This window comes from Barbus barbus (genome assembly GCF_936440315.1).
Source record: "Barbus barbus genome assembly, chromosome: 45".
Classification (NCBI taxonomy): domain Eukaryota; kingdom Metazoa; phylum Chordata; class Actinopteri; order Cypriniformes; family Cyprinidae; genus Barbus; species Barbus barbus.
The window spans coordinates 2,391,702-2,412,426 of record NC_136723.1 but is presented as its reverse complement, the minus strand read 5'-3'; the positions used below and the strand labels follow the sequence as shown (position 1 = coordinate 2,412,426).

The following is a 20,725-nucleotide window of genomic DNA, read 5'->3' as shown; positions in this document are numbered from 1 at the left end:
TACAGGAAGCCGAGGTAAATGGCTGCTATTGGGTTTGTTAGTTTCCTAGCAACGTTCGTTGTTTTCCATGACTGACAGAAGCTCCAACCTTCAGGACAGAGTCCGGCTGAGTGTTTGCATTTCAGAAAACTATAATCTTTGTCCAAAATCCATCAAGCATCTTCTCAGCTGTTAATATGACACAGTATTGAAGTGTGCGGACATGAAGTTTAGTGGCATGTGTCAAGTTACAGACCCACTTCAAATGACCCGTTAATGTTGTGACCTCTGATGGTCATTGCAACTGTTCGTCTTTAATCAAACACTCTTTCCACCTGCTGTACAAAAGAGAGAGGTGTGTGAGGAACAGATCTAAAGTCAGCACATGCACTAATCTCTTCTGCTCACCAAGGCTGTAAATGTTTGATAAAACAAATACAGTATAAACAGCAATATACAGTAAAGCAGTACAGTGTTCATTGCAGCAGGCACATAGCTGACTTTTGTAAATAAGGTGCTATCTATAATACAATATTGCAGTTATGTTATTGCTAACACTTTAGCTCAATTAGTTGCTTATTGGCATGCCAGTTATTATTGGCAGTTTATTAATGTTTATAAAGCACATGCTAATACCTTATTCTGCATGAGCATATTCTAGATCCTTTAACAAATACCTTAACGGTAACACTTTAGAATAGGGAACACTTATTACCTACGACTTTTCCCTCAATAAACTCCTAATTTGCTGGTTATTAATAGTTAGTAAGGTAGTTGTTAAGTTTAGGTATTGGGTAGGATTAGGGATGTAGAATAAGGCATTAATATGTGCTTAATTACTACTAATACATGTCTAATATTGTAGTAATATCCATGCTAATAACCAACTAGTTAAGAAACCCTAAAATAAAGTGTTACCACCTTAACTATTAATAAGCAGCCAATTAGGAGTTTATTGGGTCAAAAGTAATAGTTAATGGTTAGTTAATAGTGAGAATTGGACCTTAAAATAAAGTGTGGTCATGTAATCTGTCAGATTACTTATTTTGTAATGTATTCTGACTACGTTTTGATTAATTTTAGATTACTTTTGAGCTATCTTGCATTTAACAGATTTGAATATGATTGTTGTGTACCATATTGTACTTCATTTTAACCCTCTAACTCTAGTACTCTCTATTCTATTTCTATTCTAGCTACTTATTTTGTTTTTATTTATTATATAAAAAACCTTGCTACGTGTACTGTGTTAGGCTAACTGAGACTCGTTACATTGCTCTTTTGTTGGTTTTGATTGCTGCTATTGTCCTCATTTGTAAGTCACTTTGGATAAAAGTGTCTGCTTAATGACTAAATGTAAATGTAAGTATATTTCTTTAAAAATTTGCAAAATTAAAACGAAGTATAATCTAATTACTTAAATTTTGGAATCTGATAACGTAATCCAGATTGCATGTAATAGACAGGTGTCTGGTTATATAAAAAACTAGTGTAAATGCCTGCCAAGACACCCTACCTAGTTTGTAGGAGCCCTGCCAGCCATACATGAGCAGTAATAGACTGTGTGACTGTGAAACACTAACTGCCATATGGGATAGCAGCAAATAGAGCAGGAATAGTACATTGGCTTTGTACCTGTTGGCTGGATACACACTTTCTATAAACTGGAGTGTGCATACTGTACCAAATCAGATATCGATGTGATTGATCCAGATGCATGGATCGTAGCTGTCGTGCAAAAGAGATTAACAAATGACATTTAAGATGAAATCTACAGATTTGTCCTGCTTTTTATTTTCAGTGTCAGGCGGCCACATAATAACAGATGTGCATTATGAGTCAGTGGTTTGTGTGGGGATTCCTGCAGACTCTCCCACACATCAGTTTCCACAGCTCAAACCTGTTCAGGACTTTCACTACATGTGTCATGCATGAAGGTTGATGGGATATGTGTGTGTGTTGTAGTGATGGAGATGAGCTGAAGAAGTCTCTGTCTGAGCTGGCGGATAAGAACCATCACTCTAAGAGCATCAGTCGCATCAGCAGCAGCAGTAACCCGTTCCTGGACATTGCCCATGACCCCAACGCCGCTGTCTACAAAACTGGCTTCCTGACCCGCAAAATCCACGCTGACATGGACGGGAAGAAAAGTAAGATTTCATCTGAAGCTATCATGTCATGCAACACCTGCTCGTTTTGAGGGTAAAATGTATATGATCCAGCAGTTGCGCAGCATGATTTTAAAACAGGAGTGAAAAATATTGCTTAATTTGATTTCATACTCAAAGCTGAAATTATTAATTTTTTTATTCAAATTGAAAACATAAATAAGAAAAAGCATTTTTCAACTCAAGATTTCTTATTAGCAGGACTTTTACTTTTTTGGAAGCATTTTGATTTATTAATTCTTTGTGTAATTAAAAAGTCTTTTTCATAAGCACGTTATATTTATGGCTCTTTATAACTGAAGCGTCTGGGTGTGCAGGGAATGATGGGAAAGAGCATTAAATAAATGCTGTGTAATGTGAACGAGGATAAAGCAGGTGTGATTCAGTGCTTTGGCAAGCACACATGGTGAAATGGGATTTTGGCCGTAGTCTCTCATATATTATGTCCACTTATTTTTCCTTCCTAATGAGGTTCTAGAGTCACTAGAAAACCCGCTGAGCTGTTGTGTCTGTTTGAAGAGACGCACCGATTACAGCTCATGCTGACAGTTAATATGATCAAAAATGATATGATAGGAAAGTTTAAAAGGATGCTATAAAGGGTTTTGGTTTTGTTATATGCACTACTACCATTCAAAAGTCATAGTTTTCATAAACAAATTCATAGTTTTATTCAGCAAGGATGCATTAAATTGCTCAAAAGTGGCAGTAAAGATATTTATTATTATTATTTCAAATGGTTTTTTAACTTTCTATTTAAAAAAAAAATCTTAAATCACAGTTTCCACAAAAATACTTAGTTTTCAACATTGATAATAATCAGAAACGTTTCTTGAGTAGCATATCAGTATATCTGAAAGATCATGTGACTGGAGTAATGATGCTGTAAATTCACAGAAATAAATTACATTATAACATATATTCGCATAGAAAACTGCTATTTGAAATGATAATATTTCATGATAAAATAAATGCAGCCTTGGTGAGCAAAGGAGACTTCTTTCAAAAACATAAAAAAAGTACTGAGCGCACACGTCTGAACAGATGCTTGAATATATCTTAACGGGGTAAAAATGAAGTGGATACCTTCCTCCGCTGCTGTGTGCTTTACGGTCCAGCTCTGGCAGAAGACGTGCCAATATGAGTTTAGTAGTGTCCAATACCAGGCATGCCAGTGCGGTCTAATAAGCGTGTCCATGGGCGAGTTACAGTCGGGATAAAAACAGCAGGGCTTTAGTGATCTGCTACATCACATGCTGAGAGCATTCAGGCCAGGGTCCCGGAGGTGCCATCAGCGCACTACTGAGAACTCCGTCTGTATGGGGTGTGAAGGATTGGATGCTTCCCCAAGCTCCTATAGCACCGCCGTAAATAAAGCTGTTCTACAGAGACGCTACCAAGGGAATCATTTGACAGGAGAAATGTAAGTAATGCCCTTCAGCGGTGGAACAGGCTGGTGAAATGTTTAACACAACAGTAGGGAACGTACAGGAACAAAGTAACAGTTCACCAAAAAAAGTCATCATTTACTAGTGTTGGGCGATATGCTCAGGTTTCATATTGTCAGACAGAAACATTGTAAGTTACTAATTATAATGCTTACATTTCCTCAGTTATTCTAAAAGCAAAGAACATTTACATTACCGGAAAAGTTCAGTCCAGTGCGAGTATATGCACACTTAAAAAGAAATCCGAAGCATGCTTCAGTTTTTACCGCAGTAAACTGTAGTGTATTGAAGCATATATACCCTATAGTTGTAGAAAACTTAGTGCAGTATTGGGTAAAGTAATTTGTTTATATCACTATAGTTGTTATACAAAATAAACGTGATTATGATTTTTGCCATAATCGAGCAGCCCTATCATTTGCTCACCTTCATGTCTTCACTGGAAATCAAGAGATGTTTGGTAGGATGCTCAGGATCTGTTGAGCTCCATAAAGCTCTACAAACCTAATCCATGCTGCTGTTGCTTCTTAAATTTGGGTATGTTCCTCACACAAAGCAAATGCCTTCAGAAGACTTGGAAGAAGTTATGATACCTATAATCATATGTTTTTATTTGTCCTTTTTAGTTTAACAGTCTTGGTCACTATGAACTGTTAGTGAATGGAAAAAACTAACATGATAAATGATTTCATGATATTTATTTTATTTGTGTTCTCTAGCACCGAGAGGGAAACGAGGCTGGAAAACCTTCTATGCTGTTCTCAAAGGCATGATCCTCTATTTGCAGAAGGTTTGTTTATTCGCTCTTTAATTTTTCCCCTCGCACTGCTGATTAATCAAATTTCCATCATTTCCCACAAACATCAATAATAATTCTGTTTCTCCTCCAGGAGATTCTGATGTGAGAGGTAATCACATTCACATATTTATTTCAGGTCTGACAAACCTTTTCAGAGCCCATCAAGGAAAGAAGCGCTCCAGCTCCCCCGTTCTCCATTATAATAGTTTATTTATGTGCTTCGTTTCAACTTGCATTAGTTGCTTTGCTGTGCAGTCATGCGAAAGTCACCGAAAGCAGGCCCTACCTGTGCATATATTTTTGTGCTGTGACTGATTGGATCTTTCTATTCATCAAAGAATCTTGAAAAACTGTTTTAAATATTGATAATAATAATAATAAAAAAAGTTTGAGCAGTAAATCAGTATATTAGAATGATTTCTGAAGGATCATGTGACACTGAAGACTGGAGTAAAGATGCTGAAAATTCAGCTTAGATCTCAGGAATATATTACATTTTAAAATATATTCAAATAGAAAGCAGTTATTTTAAAAAGCAAAAATATTTCACAATATTACTGCTTTTGCTGTATTTTTGATTGAATAAATGCAGACTTGGTGAGCAGAATATAGTTCTTTAAACACATTAAAAATCTTACTGTTCAAAAACTTTTAACTGGTAGTGTATATATCACATATACAGATGTCCATGATAACTCCTTACAAACTCTATATAAAACATAAGCACATAAAACATTTTCCACCAGCCTATATCCATGTTGTGAGTGTGATTCTTTGATGGAAAGAGAGAAAACACAACATTTGAAGATTACGTTGACTGATAGCATTATCTGTTTATTTATTTTTCAAAATACCTACAGATATCGCAATAATACTGTTATCATAAATTCTTTTGACCACAATAAATGTGTATTGAAAATTTGAGCCTCCAAAATGTTGAGTTCCCGTTCAGTGGTAGAGTATACCCTGTTTTATATGTTTGATCAGGGTGAGTCGCTCTGAGAGCACCACTACAGTCAGCTTATATTGCTCGTTCACTCAAATACACAATTAACAGGCTCAGCTTGGTGCTGTTTGGCATCCACACATCACTTAGAAACAATATGGGATTCTATTTCAATGCAATAATGCAGTGATCTCATTGATCATACAAAAATCAATAATAAACATCACAACTTTCTATTGTGTTTTGAGATTACATTTACATTTAGTCATTTAGCAGGTGTTTTTATCCAAATGAGGACAACAGAAGCAATCAAAACCAACAAAAAAGCAATAATATGTGAGTGCTGTTTGGTCTTGGTTGGTCTAACGCAGTAAAAAGGTGTTTTTTTTATAATAAATAAACAGAAAACAAGTAGAAAGAATAGGAAACACTAGCGTTAGTGTCTTTTTTTCTTTAAATAAAAATAAAACCAGTCAAAATAATAGAAAAAGAATAGGAAACGCTAGTGTTAGAGGCTCTTTTTTAAGGTCTGTTTAAGGTTTTCGAGGGTTTTTAAATAAAAAAGAAAACAAATAGAATATAATTTGAATGGAGAGCGCTAGAGGGTCAAATGAAGATGGAAGAGATGTGTTTTACTAGTGCTGTCAAACCATTAATCCAAAATAAATGTTTTTGTTTACATTATATATGTGTGTATACTGTCTATATTTATTATGGATGTATAAATACACACACATACATGTATACATTTAAGAAAAATATGTTAAGTTTATACATTTATAAATATCAATTATATGAATATAAATGTGTACATGGAAATATTTTCTAAATATATACAGCTTGTGTGTATATTTATATATACATAATAAATATACACAGTACACACACATATATATGTAAACAAACAATTTTATATTGGATGCAATTAATCGTGATTAATCGCTTGACAGCACTAGTTTTTAGCCATTTCTTGAAGATGTCTAAGGACTTCTCAGATTGTGTTGGTAGATGAGGCAAAAGAATCTTTAGGAAACAAGAATCTGAAGCAGATTTATTAAACTCCTTGGATGTCCATCCCTGTCGGTGTTCATCATTTGTTGTGTGTGTGCTTGCTCCTGCAGGATGAGTATAAGCCGGAGAAGGCCCTGTCAGAGGACGATCTGAAGAACGCCATCAGCGTGCATCATGCTCTCGCCATCAAGGCGATGGACTACGAGAAGAAGCCCAATGTCCTCAAACTCAAGACTGCTGACTGGAGAGTGTTCCTCTTCCAGGCCCAGTAAGAGACAGCTGCAGAGACCTTCCCTGAACTCCAAGTCTAATTTCATGCTTCAGTTCAAGCTCAATTAAAGCTCGTTTATCTCTTCCATTGGTCTGCCCGCAGACCTTTTATTTCTTTGTAAGGCTGACTGGTCTCATCCTGTGAGTTTGCATGACTGTAGCGTGGCCTTCTTCATATGAACATGTGCCGTCTCTTCTCTGTAGGAGCCCTGAGGAAATGGAGTCCTGGATTAGAGTAGTCAACTCGGTGGCGGCCATGTTTTCCGCCCCGTCCTTCCCCGCTGCCATCGGCTCGCAGAAGAAATTCAGCCGCCCGCTGCTGCCGGCGACCACCACCCGCATGTCTCAGGTGCGTCTGAAGAGTCCAGTCATATGCTGTTGTCCATGTGAAGCCTTTGATGATTGCTGGTCATTTGATGTGGCTGTTGTGTTACAGGAAGAGCAGCTCAAGTCCCACGAGGCCAAGCTGAAGCACGTCTCTACAGAATTAGCCGAGCACAGATCCTACCCTCCAGATAAGAAGGTCAAAGCCAAAGAGATCGATGAGTACCGCTTGAAGGAGCACTACCTGGAATTTGAGGTAGACGCCGTTGCCTTTTATGATGCAAGTAGGGCTGGGTATTGAGTTCGATACTTCTTAGGCACCGACCGAATTGCCTCGATACCATTAGCCACTTTTCCACTGTCGGGCCAGTGCGAGCCAGTGCTTTAAACGGGCTGGGCGGGGCTAATAGCCTCGGACCTGTAGCACTGAGCCCAACATCACACTGCGTTTCCACCGTCGGCTCAGAAGCTCCGCTGCGCTTCACTAAAACCCGCCCTTTACACGCCTCTCTGGAACAGCATCACGCAACCCCATCATTTCACCATAGAGAAGTTATCAGAAAACTAAAAAAAGAATAATCATTTCTATATTTTTCCATAAAAAATACGACTTGAGTAGCAGAGGGAGCTCCCGAACAAAAACCATTAGGCTATATATTTTTATGACATACGCAGAGCTATAAATCAAATCAAATCAAATCACTTTTATTGTCACATCACCACAGCACGTGTGCCTTCGTGAGTGAAATTCTTGAGAGCGTGCTCCAGACACTGCAGAAACAATTTACATATAGACAATTTACATATAAACAATTTACATATAGACATTACCATACATACGTACAGACTTATACAGATGACAATGTGTAATATACACATACATATACTCAGTACACATAGTGTACTATTAGACAGACATACAGTTACCGATACACATTATACACAGTATGTAGTACACATTCTACGTTATATACACACAGTAATATGCGAAGATGCAGCAGATTATATATAAACCGGGTGTGCAAATGTCATGGATGTGCATTGGATGGTATCCAGTGCTGGCAAAAAGATTGTTGTATTAGTGCAGTAGTGTACTGGTAGTCCAGTTTGAACTGTATTGGAATTAAAGTGCAGTGCGTGGTATATTGTAAAGTGGGAGTGTGCTGTAGGGTGTATTAGTTTTTACTGTTCATTAGCCTGATAGCCTGAGGAAAAAAGCTATCCCTCAGTCGGCTAGTGCGGGATCGGATGCTGCGGAGACGTCTTCCTGAGGGCAGCAGAGAGAGCAGTCTGTGGGACGGGTGGCTGGAGTCATTGATGATCCTCCGGGCTTTCTTTATACACCGCCTGGTGTAGATGTCCTGGAGGGAGGGAAGCTCACCTCCAACAATGTGACGGGCAGTTCGCACGACCCTTTGCAGAGCTTTGCGGTTGCCAGCAGTGCTGTTTCCAAACCAGGCGGTGATGCAGCCTGTCAGGATGCTCTCCACAGTGCAGGTGTAGAATGATCTGAGGATGCTGGGGCTCATTCCAAACTTCCTCAGCCGTCTCAGGAAGAAGAGGCGTTGGTGTGTCTTCTTCAGCACTGCATCTGTATGAGCGGACCATGTGAGATCCTCAGTGATGTGAACACCGAGGAATTTGAAGCTGTTTACTCGCTCCACAGGTGTCATGTCGATGGTGATGGGTGTGTGTTCTCTGCTCTGTCTCCTGAAATCCACCACCAGCTCCTTGGTCTTGTCGATGTTGAGTGAGAGGTGGTTCTCTTGACACCACTTAGTCAGGGTTCTCACCTCCTCTCTGTAGGCCGTCTCATCGTTGTCAGTGATCAGGCCTATCACCGTTGTGTCGTCAGCAAATTTGACGATGACGTTGGAGCTGTGTGTTGCTGTACAGTCATGTGTGTACAGGGAGTACAGGAGTGGGCTGAGGACGCAGCCCTGAGGAGCACCAGTGTTGAGGGTCAGCGGGGATGAAGTGTTGTTGCCCATTCTGACCACCTGACATCTGCCTGTCAGGAAGTCCAGGATCCAGCTGCACAGAGATCCGTTTAGTCCCAGAGTCTGGAGCTTCTCAACCAGTGTGGCAGGCACTATGGTATTGAATGCTGAGCTGTAGTCCACAAACAGCATTCTCACATAGGTGTTCTTATTTTCCAGGTGGGAGAGAGCAGTGTGCAGGGTGAAGGCAATAGCGTCGTCTGTGGAACGGTTTCTGCGATATGCGAATTGTAGGGGATCCAGTGAGTCAGGCAGCACAGAGCAGATGTAGTCTCTGATGAGTTTCTCAAAGCATTTGCTGAAGATGGGTGTCAGAGCAATGGGCCTCCAGTCATTCAAGCATGTGATTTTATTTTTCTTTGGTATGGGCACAATGGTGGATTTTTTGAAGCATGCGGGAACCACAGACAGAGAGAGGGAAAGGTTAAAAATGTCTGTGAAAACCCCGGCCAGTTGGAATGCGCATGCTCGGAGCACACGGCCTGGGATGCCATCGGGACCCACAGCCTTGCGGATGTTCACCCGTCGGAAGGATCGGGTTACATCTGCGACAGAAAAGGAAAGTGCGCTCGCCTCTTCTGCTACAGCCGCGGGAGCGCGCTCTGTGTGGGCGGTGTTGTGAGCCTCGAAACGAGCATAAAAGTGATTAAGTTCGTCCGGTACAGAGGCGGCAATGTTCACAGTAGCTGGTTTATTCCCTCTGAAATCTGTGATGTTATTGATACCCTGCCACATGCTTCTTGCGTTGTTGGTTTTGAATTGTTCTTCAACTTTGTTTTTATATTGTCGTTTGGCAGCTTTGATTGATTTCCTGAGATCATAACTGGCTTGTTTGTGATCGTCAGAGTTTCCGGATTTAAAGGCAGATGTCCGCGCTGACAAGGCTGCTCGAACATCGCTGTTAATCCACGGTTTTTGGTTGGGGTAGATGCGGATTGTTTTTGTCGGTACTACATCCTCTACACACTTCCTGATGAAACACGTTACAGTATCTGAGTACGCCTCTATGTCGTCATCAGACGCTGCCCGGAACATGTCCCAGTCCACGTGATCAAAACAGTCCTGTAGTATAGCGTCTGATTGGTCCGACCAGCATTGAATTGTCCTGAGGGCGGGTGCTTCTCGTTTCAGTTTCTGCCTATAAGCAGGCAGGAGCAGAACGGAAGAGTGGTCCGATTTGCCGAAAGGTGGGCGGGGGAGCGATTTGTAGGCGTCCCGGAATGGAGAGTAGCAGTGGTCAAGTACACGATCACCACGCGTGTTGATGGTGATGTGTTGGAAGTATTTTGGAGCTATTGTTCTGAAGTTGGCTTTGTTGAAGTCCCCCGTAACAATAAACGCTGCATCTGGGTACGCGGTTTCCTGCTCACTTATATTCCCGTACAGTTCCTTGAGTGCCTGGTCTGTGTTGGCTTGAGGGGGAATGTAAACAGCTGTGATTATGATCGCTGTAAATTCCCTCGGTAGCCAGAATGGTCGACACAGAAGCATATGAAATTCCAGATCAGGGGAGCAGGAGGATTTAATAGAGTGTAGGTTCCGTTCATCACACCACGAGTTGTTGATAAATAAACAGACGCCCCCACCTCTGCTTTTCCCTGTGAGCTCTTTCGTTCTGTCCGAGCGGTGCACGGAGAACCCCGTAAGCTCGATGGCTGAGTCTGGAACCACTGCAGACATCCAGGTTTCTGTGAGGCAAATAATGCAGCAGTCCCTTGTTTCCCGTTGGTATGAGATGCGTGCCCGCAGTTCACAGAGTTTGTTGTCCAGTGACTGAACGTTAGCCAGCAAAATAGTTGGGAGAGGAGGTCGGAGGGGACGGCGTCTGAGTCTGACAAGGACGCCGGCTCTCTTCCCCCTTTTCCGGCGGCGTTTCCTCGGTCGCGATCGTGCAGCCCAGACAAAGGGCTCTGATGCGGTGTCTGTAAACAAGGCGCCGGCGTTCAGGAACTCAAAGTCCGGTTTGCGTTGCGCGACGAAGGAACCAATGTTCAAAAGCGTGTGTCTATCGTAGACAGTTATACTGACAACATCTAACACGTGAAACAACAAAATAACAAATAAAACATAAGAAACATAAGAAAAACTGCAGAGTTTTCTTGGAGCTCGCAACACGGCTGCCATGCTCGGCGCCATCTTGGTACTATAGTCTCGAGACGAGATTTATGACTGATAAAATATGTTACTAAATAAATACACAATTGTTATATAGAGTGAGAAGCTGACGTCTGATTTCTTCAAGCGGTTGTATTTACCATGTTTACTATAGTAACGTTAATGGCTAGCGTGCATAGTCTTTTGTATCGCTTATAAATATTTCTGCCTTGTATGATGATCACAATTAAGTTATTTCAAACACTCGCTGCTGTCTGAAAGTGAGTTTTGAGCTAATATTATTCTCAGACGTGGAGAAACTCTGCCTTTGTTCATAACCACTCCTCGAGACCCAGCTGGCCTGCTTTGGCCCAAGGTTTTCGTCGGACCAAAAAACCCTGGCCATTGGCCTCAAGGAAGCACCGACGAGGCACGATCAAGCCCCGGAAGTGACAGTGGAAACGCGACTGGCCCTGGCACGCACTAGCACGCCTGCTTTTTGCCCAACAGTGGAAACACGGCTGTTGAGTATCAAAAGTCATTCGGTACCAAATTTCGATACCTAAGGGGTTAATCTCATCAACATCAGTGAGCCAATAAGCCAATAGTGTGAATTCGTCCCAGCACCCTTAGATGTAAGGCTATGTTTACACTGCGTTTTTGTTTTAAAATGAAAACGATCCTCATCATACTAGCGTTTTAAAACACTGGCTTTCCACTGCAAGCGACAGACCGGATTCCAATGGAGAGTAGTGCAGGAGCTGCGTGGAGTTCTGATCATATGCAGATCTCCGTTCACGACCGAAAGTGTGCGTTACGTGACCATTCATGCACACTGTAGCATCATGCTACATAAGACCATAAATAAGATTTATATTCTGCTTTTACTCAGCACTCACTTTAAACCGCCATAGAGTGTTTGTAATATTGCGATCTAATGTGTGTTTTGGCCATGTAATGTTTGCTGAAATATGTTATTACCTCTTGAGTCAGAACAGCGATCGTGGAAGAGAGAACACAGGCAGACAGCGCTGGAAGCTGCTAATGCTCATCAGTAAATCTGGAAAATGAATAGAAATGATGATTCTGTCTGAGCTATGCGTTTTAAAACAAACACGCACTAGTGTAAATGCAGGGTGTAAACTGAAGTCTATTTGAGCTTTATTAAAATGATTTGCACTGATTTATTGTGTTGGATATAATTTGTTCCTTTGTGCAGTGGCTCAGGAGATGAGGCTTCGAGTCTGTATAAATATCAACAAGCTGTAAATTAAAACTGAAGTTTTTTTTTTAGATAATGTAATCTTGTTAAAAGTGATTTCATAAAATTGGTATCGGAAAAAGTATCGTTCAGGAACCGGTATCGAAGTCAAGGTATCAGTATTCATATTGAACATTTTTGAATGATACCCAGCCCTAGATGCAAGAGAAACACAATTAAGCAGATCGTTTGCTCAGGTTTATCTTGGCCGTATTTTTCCCCCTCGACACACAGGGAGCCGTTTGACGTTCCTCATCTAGACTGTCAGGGATGAACTTGCCTAGAATTGATGGAAATGCATTTGCTGAAGCAGTTTTATTTTCTGGCTTTGATTGATGGTTAAGGTCAGAGGAAGGGAATAAAACGGCACTCTTATCACACATAGTTTTGCTTCAACATTAAATGATGCTTTGTAAATGCTTGTTCTCATTACAATATAAAGTCATTTTAAGTGTTATTGCTGTTAATATTATTTTCTAAAATGAGGTACATATAATATAAATATAATGTGACGAAGATGTTTTTTCAACAGCCAAGTCTCACGTGCAGTGTACACGTCACTGTCCGAATCCATTCACTTCATCTCCTTCTGATATAGTGCACTTAACTGCCACACACTACATAGGCATTAGTGAATGAGTGAACGATTTCGGACACAGCTTTGGTTTTTACACTTTTATTTTATCAAAATGATCTAACAAAAAATGTATGGGAAATGGGTTCATCTGTTTTTTTTGTTTGTTTTTATCGGAGGAGCAATGTGTGTGATAAATACAAAACCGAGAAACTAATGAATACACTTTCACAAAAAATGTGTTATTACTCTATTATGGTTAATCCAGTGAAATTAAGTAATTGGTTAAAGCAATCTTAGTTTAGTTCTGTTGGACAGCACCATTATAATGTGTAATTCTGATAAACTCACTGATTTCAGTGTATTAACCCTTCCTAATAAACTGTAGCGATCACACATCTGCATAACACACATCAGCTCTAATGCACTTTCAGCTACACTTGATAAAGCAAACACCCTTTGTGGATAAAAAAAAGCTTTTAAAGCCCTTTGGCCTGACAAACATGATCAATAGTCCAGTTAGTGTGTTTTAGAGCCTGCTGTATGTGGATCTTTAAAGCTATTTGCTAAACATTGTCTCACCCTCAGCTCATCCAAGATTAGGATGAGTTTGGTTCTTCATAAGATTTGTAGAAATGTAGCATTGCATCAGTGTCTCAGCAATGGATGCTCTGCAGTGAATGGGTGCCGTCAGAATGAGAGTCCAAACAGCTGATAAAAACATCACAATAATCCACACCACTCACACACAGTTAGTATCTGGAGAAGACAAAGGCTGTGTGTTTGTAAGAAACAAACCCATTAAGATGATTTATAACTAAAAATATGAGTCGTCTATGCATAATATTGCTTTCTCCAGGTAAAGAAACAAACTCATCTACATCTTAGATCTTCATCTACGGGTGACAAAATCTTCCGCAAATTTGAAAAAATCTTTTGGATGAACTTTCAGATCTCTCCTTTAAACTGTAAGGACCACCTTCAGAAATCAATCCCATAATCAGCATAATGTGACAATATAAGATTTATTTAATCTTACATTTAGCACTTGTGAGTTAATTTTTTATAGTATTCAGAGATTAGCAACATCTTTAGGCATCACGGGTGTACACCCGACACAAGGGCTGTTCAAAACCTTAGGCTTTGGCCAAATCCTTAATATCCAGCATCATAAATATTAGGGATGCACCGATACCGATACTGGTATCGGGTCGATACTGAGCTCATGTACTCGTACTCGTATTCATTAAAATGCCCCGATACTAAACGCCAATACCACGCATGTGATCAAAGTCGTGACGTATTGTCAAGTATGGTGACCCATACTCGAAATTGGTGCTCTGCGTTTAACCCATCCAAGTGCACACACACAGCAGTGAGTAGTGAACAAATGCACACACACACACACACACACACACACACACACACCGTGAACATACACTCGGAGCAGTGGGCAGCCATGCTGCAGCGCCCAGGGAGCAGTTGGGGGTTCGGTGCCTTGCTCAAGGACACCTCAGTCGTGGTATTGAGGGTGGAGAGAGCGTTGGACATTCACTCCCCCCACCTACAATCCCTGCCGGCCGGGGACTCGAACCCGCAACCTTTCGATTACGAGTCCGACTCTCTAACCATTAGGCCACGACTTCCCGATCAGTGCCATATTCAGACAAAGAAACACCAACAACAGAAAAACAGACAGCAGAATGTAGTTATTAGAGATTAAGGATGTCTAAAAATGTTCATGCAATGAATATAATGTTAAACATTCAGTATTAATGCCTGTATAACTGATGTGAGCAAGCTGATAAGCAAAACACGCTGAGTGGATCCAGTGCGCGGCGGCGCAGATGCGCGAGCTTGTCGAGTGAATATCCCTTTCTCACAGATATCACTGGAAAGTTTGTACTTCGGTCGGAAATGTCAAAAACGAGTAAGTAAAACAATGCACAAGTTACTTAACAGTAGGGAGAGAGAGATAGAGAGAGCGCGCGCACTTCTGTGGTGTGATCTTTATTGATGTTCGCTCAGCACGCATCATTTGAATTAAAACTAAATCGTAAATATATGACAACATATAGGGGCATTCATTCACTTTAAACATCATTTATTTTTAACCTTAAGCATTGAACACGAGTGAAACACAAGTGAAACTATCAGCCTGTGTGAAATGCGTTAGGCTGTTCTGTACTTGTCCCTTTCATCTGCTCCAGTACACATAAGTGCGCGCGCTGTGCGTGTTTTCCTTGCTTCATGCGTGTTTCTGCAATTATATGGCTTTGAAATCTAAATCGCAGCATGTTTCAGATGGAAAAAAAAATAAAATCTATATCTGAAAATGATTGATTTATAATGAGTGGTTCCCTGCATAATTACAGCAAAAAGCGTGGTTACAGCACTGAGCCGCTGCAATGGAGCAGCTCTAATGCTATTTAAGATGATGTCCCATAGAGCAAATAAATTAAAAAAATTAACAGTGAAAGTAACAAAAAATTGTAAATTACATTTTAATGGGCATAATTAAGTGTGAAAAATAACCGAAGAATATACAGTCAAACCAAAAATTATTCAGAGACCAGATATAATTTTTAATTTTTTTTACTAGTGGGTGCAGGACACTATAGTTAATTTAAGTAACTGAGGATAGCAAAATAAAGTAAACTGTGACAAATTATACATTAAGGCTAAGGGTGGCCCGACAAAGTATTGATAGTTGTGTAAATATTGTCATACCAACAGCTGTCTGAATAATTTTGATTGATTGATAGAAAGGTATTATCAAGCTAAATTTGTTCTGACACAGTTTAACTTGGAGTTCTTGTAATATTTTATTAGCATTTTCTAAACTATAGCGAATAAAATGTGAGAAATGTTGAAGGTGTCTGAATAAATTTTGGTTTGACTATCTATTTGATAAATGAAGTTAATCAACTAACATTTTACATACTCATTTGTTTTCTTTACCAATATTTATAAAATGTAAAAATACAATCAAAATATCGGTATCGGCACTCGGTATCGGCAAGTACCAAAAATTCAAGTATCGGTATCAGGCAAGTACTGGAAAAAGTGGTATCGGTGCATCCCTAATAAATATCCTTCCTAGATAAGTCAATCTCAGAATCAACTTCAACAAGATCAGTAAAATGGTGGAGACAGAGAAAAATTATAATGCATTATAAATAGATTTTATTCAGTACTGAAAATTATGAACAAAGAATAGTCCATAGAATTGAAAATGTGTGTTTTTGCTTTCTAGTGTGTTGAGTCATGACTAGCTTTATTTGAGTGTTTTTTTTGCACTTCACCTGAGGAGTGCTTTGTGTACTTCAAGGCAAGACACCACAGGTCAATAGGGTTAAGAGAATTGTTGTGTATTACAAGTTATCTAAAAAATTATACTTTTAAATATGCAAATTAAGCATTATTAAATAAAATATGCACTCATTTGGATACATTTCCAGAACAGAAATCTGAAACTGGATGCAACCCATTTCTTATTTAGTTATTTAGTTTTGTGGACATGCTAGAGTTAAAGGTGTTTAGAGAGTGGAGAGGCGATATACTGTATGTGACCAAACCCCTCTGTAAAAACCTTCAGAGTAAAGATGGGAATACAACTGAAAGGTTTGGTGTATGTAAGTGCTGCTGACGTTCAGCCTTTAAAGATACGTATATAATTAAAATCAACAGATGCAAATAAATTAAACACTTAATTGTGTATTTTGGATGTTTTTTGGGGTGTATTTTTCCATGTTATGGAAGCAAAATAGCCCAAAATCGCACAATTGGCCAGTGTTTTTGCCTTAAATGAGCCACTCACAAGGTGCCGTTGGCTTAAGATGCTGCGTTGAGAGTACAGTAAGAGCGAGGGCTGTGAGCAGAGCTATTGATAGCGTTATGCGGTGGCTGATGACATTATAATGGAGTCTAATGGATTTTCTGAATTCTTTCTGAAGGAGAGCCGTTACGAGATGTACGTCAAGCTCCTGAAAGAGGGTGTGAAAGAGCTCTTGACGGCCCGGGACGGTGACGCAGCGCTGAAGAAGTCTCAGTCCAGCCCATCTCTCAACCAGGAGTCCCAGCCGGCCGCCGCTAAAGTCAAGCGCAACACGTCCGAGCGGAAGGACTACCGGCCCGAAACACCCAAGGTCACATAGGCAGTGTCCTGCTTCCTGCCAGAGAGCCATTGTATATCACGCGTGACTGTATTTTGATGTAATTTATTTATCTGCCGACAGAAAACATTTGTGTAAAATGTAAATTGATCAATTGGTTGGAAGTTGTAAATCTCTAGGTCTCCCTTGACCAGCCGGTGCTTGTGGAGCAAATAGTGTGGTTTTCTTTTTTTATTCATTAGCGTGTAAAGATCTTGTGCTTGCACTTTATTTTACAGTACGCACGTTTGTGGAAATGTCTGAGTAATGTTAGGTAACTGCATGGGTTAAGGTTAGGTATTAGGGCTAGATTCAGTGTTAAAGGGTTAGTTCACCCAAAAATGACAATTCTGTCATTAATTACTCAGCCTCTTGTCATTCGTTCATCTTCAGATATTTTTGATGCATTTTGGATACTCGCCAAAATGGCGCTATAGGGAGGAGACAAATTGTTGAATAAAGTCGTTGTTTTTGTTTTCTTTGCGCACAAAAAGTATTCTCATAGCTTCGTAAAATAATGGTTGAACCCTTGATGTCACATGGATTATTTTACTGATGTCCTTGCTATGTTTCTGAACCTTGATCGTGTTAGGACCCTTGCTGTCTATGGAGGGTCAGAGAGCTCTCGGATTTCATCACAAATATCTTAATTTGTGTTCCGAAGATGAACGAAGGTCTTATGGGTTTGGAGCAACATGAGGATGAGTAATTAATGACAGAATTTTCATTTTTGGGTGAACTATCCCTATTATTACCCAGTTACACTCTTAAAAATAAAGGTTCTTTATTGGCATCAATGGTTCTATGAAGGACCTTGAACATCCATGGAACCTTTCAAATGCAGAAAAGGTTCTTTTAGATTTTTAAAATGTTCTTCAAAATGGTTCTTTTAGGAACTGTTCACTGAAAGGTTCTTTGGGGAACCAAATATGGTTCTTCTATGCCATCACTTGCAAAAACCTGTATTTTTAAGAGTGTGTTACTATAGTAAGAGGACTGTAAAATAAAGTGCCGCTGTATTCGTTCTGAGAACATGAGCGTCTCTTGATCGTGCTGTTCCCCTAATTTGCTTTTCCTTCAAGAGAAGTATTTTCTTCAAGTGGAAATGTCCACTTACACATTCTAGGCAGTAGATATAGTCTCACTCGGAGCGTTAACTGTTATTTTAATAGACGAATAAACGGTGGATCTGATCTGACACAGAGAGAGGGGTCATTTTTAGGATCCTTCAGGATTTCAGTGCATGGATATGATGCAGGATCTATCACGATGCCTTTCGTTTTCCATGTACTAACCACCTACTAACAAACCACCGAATTCTCAGTGTAACATATACTCTCACACGCGCGTGTGTTAATGCATCGTACCAGCATGTCGCAGCAATGGACCGAAACTCTATAGATTATTTTCTAATAATGATTTCGAGGTACTTGCTGAGTTACGGCATTTCAGACTGCAGGATTAGATGACGTTCGCGTTAAAGTCATCGGCTGCGCAGTTTGTGCCATTTATTTTTTTATCTGTTTGTTGAAGTAAAGAGTATACTTCTGCTTTTTCAGTAGTGTAAATGCCAATGCTCCTTTTGTGTATTTTATATACTTCTATATTTGAATTTTTAATTCTTAGTTCAGAACATTATTGTTGTAAAGATGACAGTAGTATTTCTAGTGCACTTTATTAGTTCTTTTGACTCTTTTAGAGAGCTTTATAAAGGGTAGTGATATGTTACTTCATTATACAGGTTTTTCAAGCGTAACCAAATCTGTGGTTGGTTTTATTGAAGGTACAGAGCCGAAGGTACATTAAAGTCGTGTTAGTTTGTCTGTGCTCCTGTATTTCTGCCGTCATGTTTAGGTTGTTTGAATACAGAGGTTTCTAGAGGAACTGAGAGCGTTTCAGATGCTGACTTTGAATCTAAGATGTCATTTTCATTACAGAATAAAAACCCGACGTGAACACTATATGAACGTTCGACACACCAACAAAGCCAGATCTATTTACTTATTTGAACTTTTGAAGGTTTTAAAGGAATCTATATAAAAAGCTTTTCACATTTACAGATATTAGTTTGAGTCCCTTCAGTCTGTTATGACATTTTGTTTACTTGTAATATATATTTAGGGACACTTTATTTTGTTAGAATTTGACAAATAGAAAGAATTTGTTCATATCTGCATTGTATTTTTTGTCATTGTGAAATCACAGGACGTATTATTTCTCTTGTCCAGTTCTGAACACAGAAGCACTTATATAATGTTTATTTTTATTTATTTATTGCTACTTTTAGAACAAAAGCTGCATTATTTTTCAGCAGCATATACAGTACACACTTAGTAATGAATACTACAAAACTGTCATCGGTATGAATGGTAATATGAAGAGATGGACTCTTCCTTTATGTGCTTTTATGTTTCATGTTTGATGTTCGCCGCTTTTCCAGACCAAATAGTTTCCTGTGACATGTAACTCTGGCACTAACCCTTTAACAGCGCACGTCCTACACAGACTGAGTACTTTAAAATAGTAATTACATTTGTTATTATTTTACATAGGATGCAGAAAATGATAGAAGAAAAAAAAGTCAGAAGAAGTGTATACGTAAAAGATAAGGGCACTCAAAATAAAAACAACAACAACAGCTCTAATGAAAAATCATTCAGAAGCGAGGCTTGCATAATTACAAGCAGTTACGAGGTTTGAAATGTATTTCTAATATTTCGACTGGAACACTCACTTTGTTTGTGAATCTCCTCTGAGTGCAGACTGCTCATGTGATGTATGCCACAACTCGACTGAACTTGATTGTAAACATAACGACTTGTCAGTTTTTCCTCCAGCCTTGTCATCTTTGTGCGTTTACTTTGGCAAACCCTGTAAGGTATTGTCTCCTCTCAAAATGCAATTGTGTGAGTACTGAAGGAGAGCAGCTGGTTTTAATGCGCCTTAGCCATCATTGGACCGTTTGGTGTCCAAACTCAGATCTAGTGAATACCTTTTTTAGCTGTGATCCTGTACTACTCCTTTAAATCTGTAAATGTTGTTAAACATGCCTGTTGCCCTGTGTTCAGAAGACTGGATGTGTTGGTTGTGATCTCTTGGCATGAGCGTGTCTTACGCTCAGGGACACAATGCTGGCTTCAGTGAATAAAATACTGTATTTAATCGTTCATTGCATCTGCTCTCATTTTTAATCCACACATCTTCTGAAAGTTGATCAGCTCAAAGTTGACCAAAAAGAGCGTTCTGTATGAATAAAACAGCCAAACACCTAAAAAATGGATCATGCACTATATGCTGTTCTTGCCTTAATCAGTGTTAGCTATTATAGGAATATTTATTAAAATCAGCTGAATCTGTGCAGAACCTAAGTTCAAGCGTATTATAAACATAATTCTTCAAACAAAAGCCAACATATCGTAAATCAACACATGTTAAATTAGCAGGTGTTGTTTATATGAAAGTTTATGTTCGCATGAAAAGCTTGACATGTACTAGCAACTATATAATGCTATTCTGATCATTACGACACTGGCACAGCAACTGTTGAGTACTTGTCATAATGTTTTCATCTTGTGTGTAGATGCAGGCACACGGAGAAAACACATGGAAGGTCTGAGGTGAAATCAATGGTTTGCTTTTCAAAATTGGAAACTTCAATTGGAACTTTTACATGACAGCAATTCAGACGTAGCCTTTG

The 20,725-nt window shown here is 39.5% G+C and overlaps 1 protein-coding gene across 3 annotated transcripts in view; it reads left to right on the top strand.

Moving 5' to 3' along the window:
* LOC306864157 (PH and SEC7 domain-containing protein 3-like) overlaps window positions 1–20,195 on the top strand; it is a 152,320-nt gene extending 132,125 nt beyond the window's left edge. For all 3 annotated transcript variants that reach the window (XM_079407905.1, XM_079407906.1, XM_079407907.1), the window contains 6 exons: window positions 1,945–2,129; window positions 4,315–4,385; window positions 6,462–6,619; window positions 6,826–6,970; window positions 7,058–7,201; window positions 16,831–20,195. In XM_079407905.1, the coding sequence (XP_079264031.1) occupies window positions 1,945–2,129; window positions 4,315–4,385; window positions 6,462–6,619; window positions 6,826–6,970; window positions 7,058–7,201; window positions 16,831–17,031 (904 nt within the window). In that variant the 3' untranslated portion in view covers window positions 17,032–20,195. The remainder of the gene's footprint in view (window positions 1–1,944; window positions 2,130–4,314; window positions 4,386–6,461; window positions 6,620–6,825; window positions 6,971–7,057; window positions 7,202–16,830) is intronic.
* The last annotated feature ends 530 nt before the right edge of the window (window positions 20,196–20,725 follow it).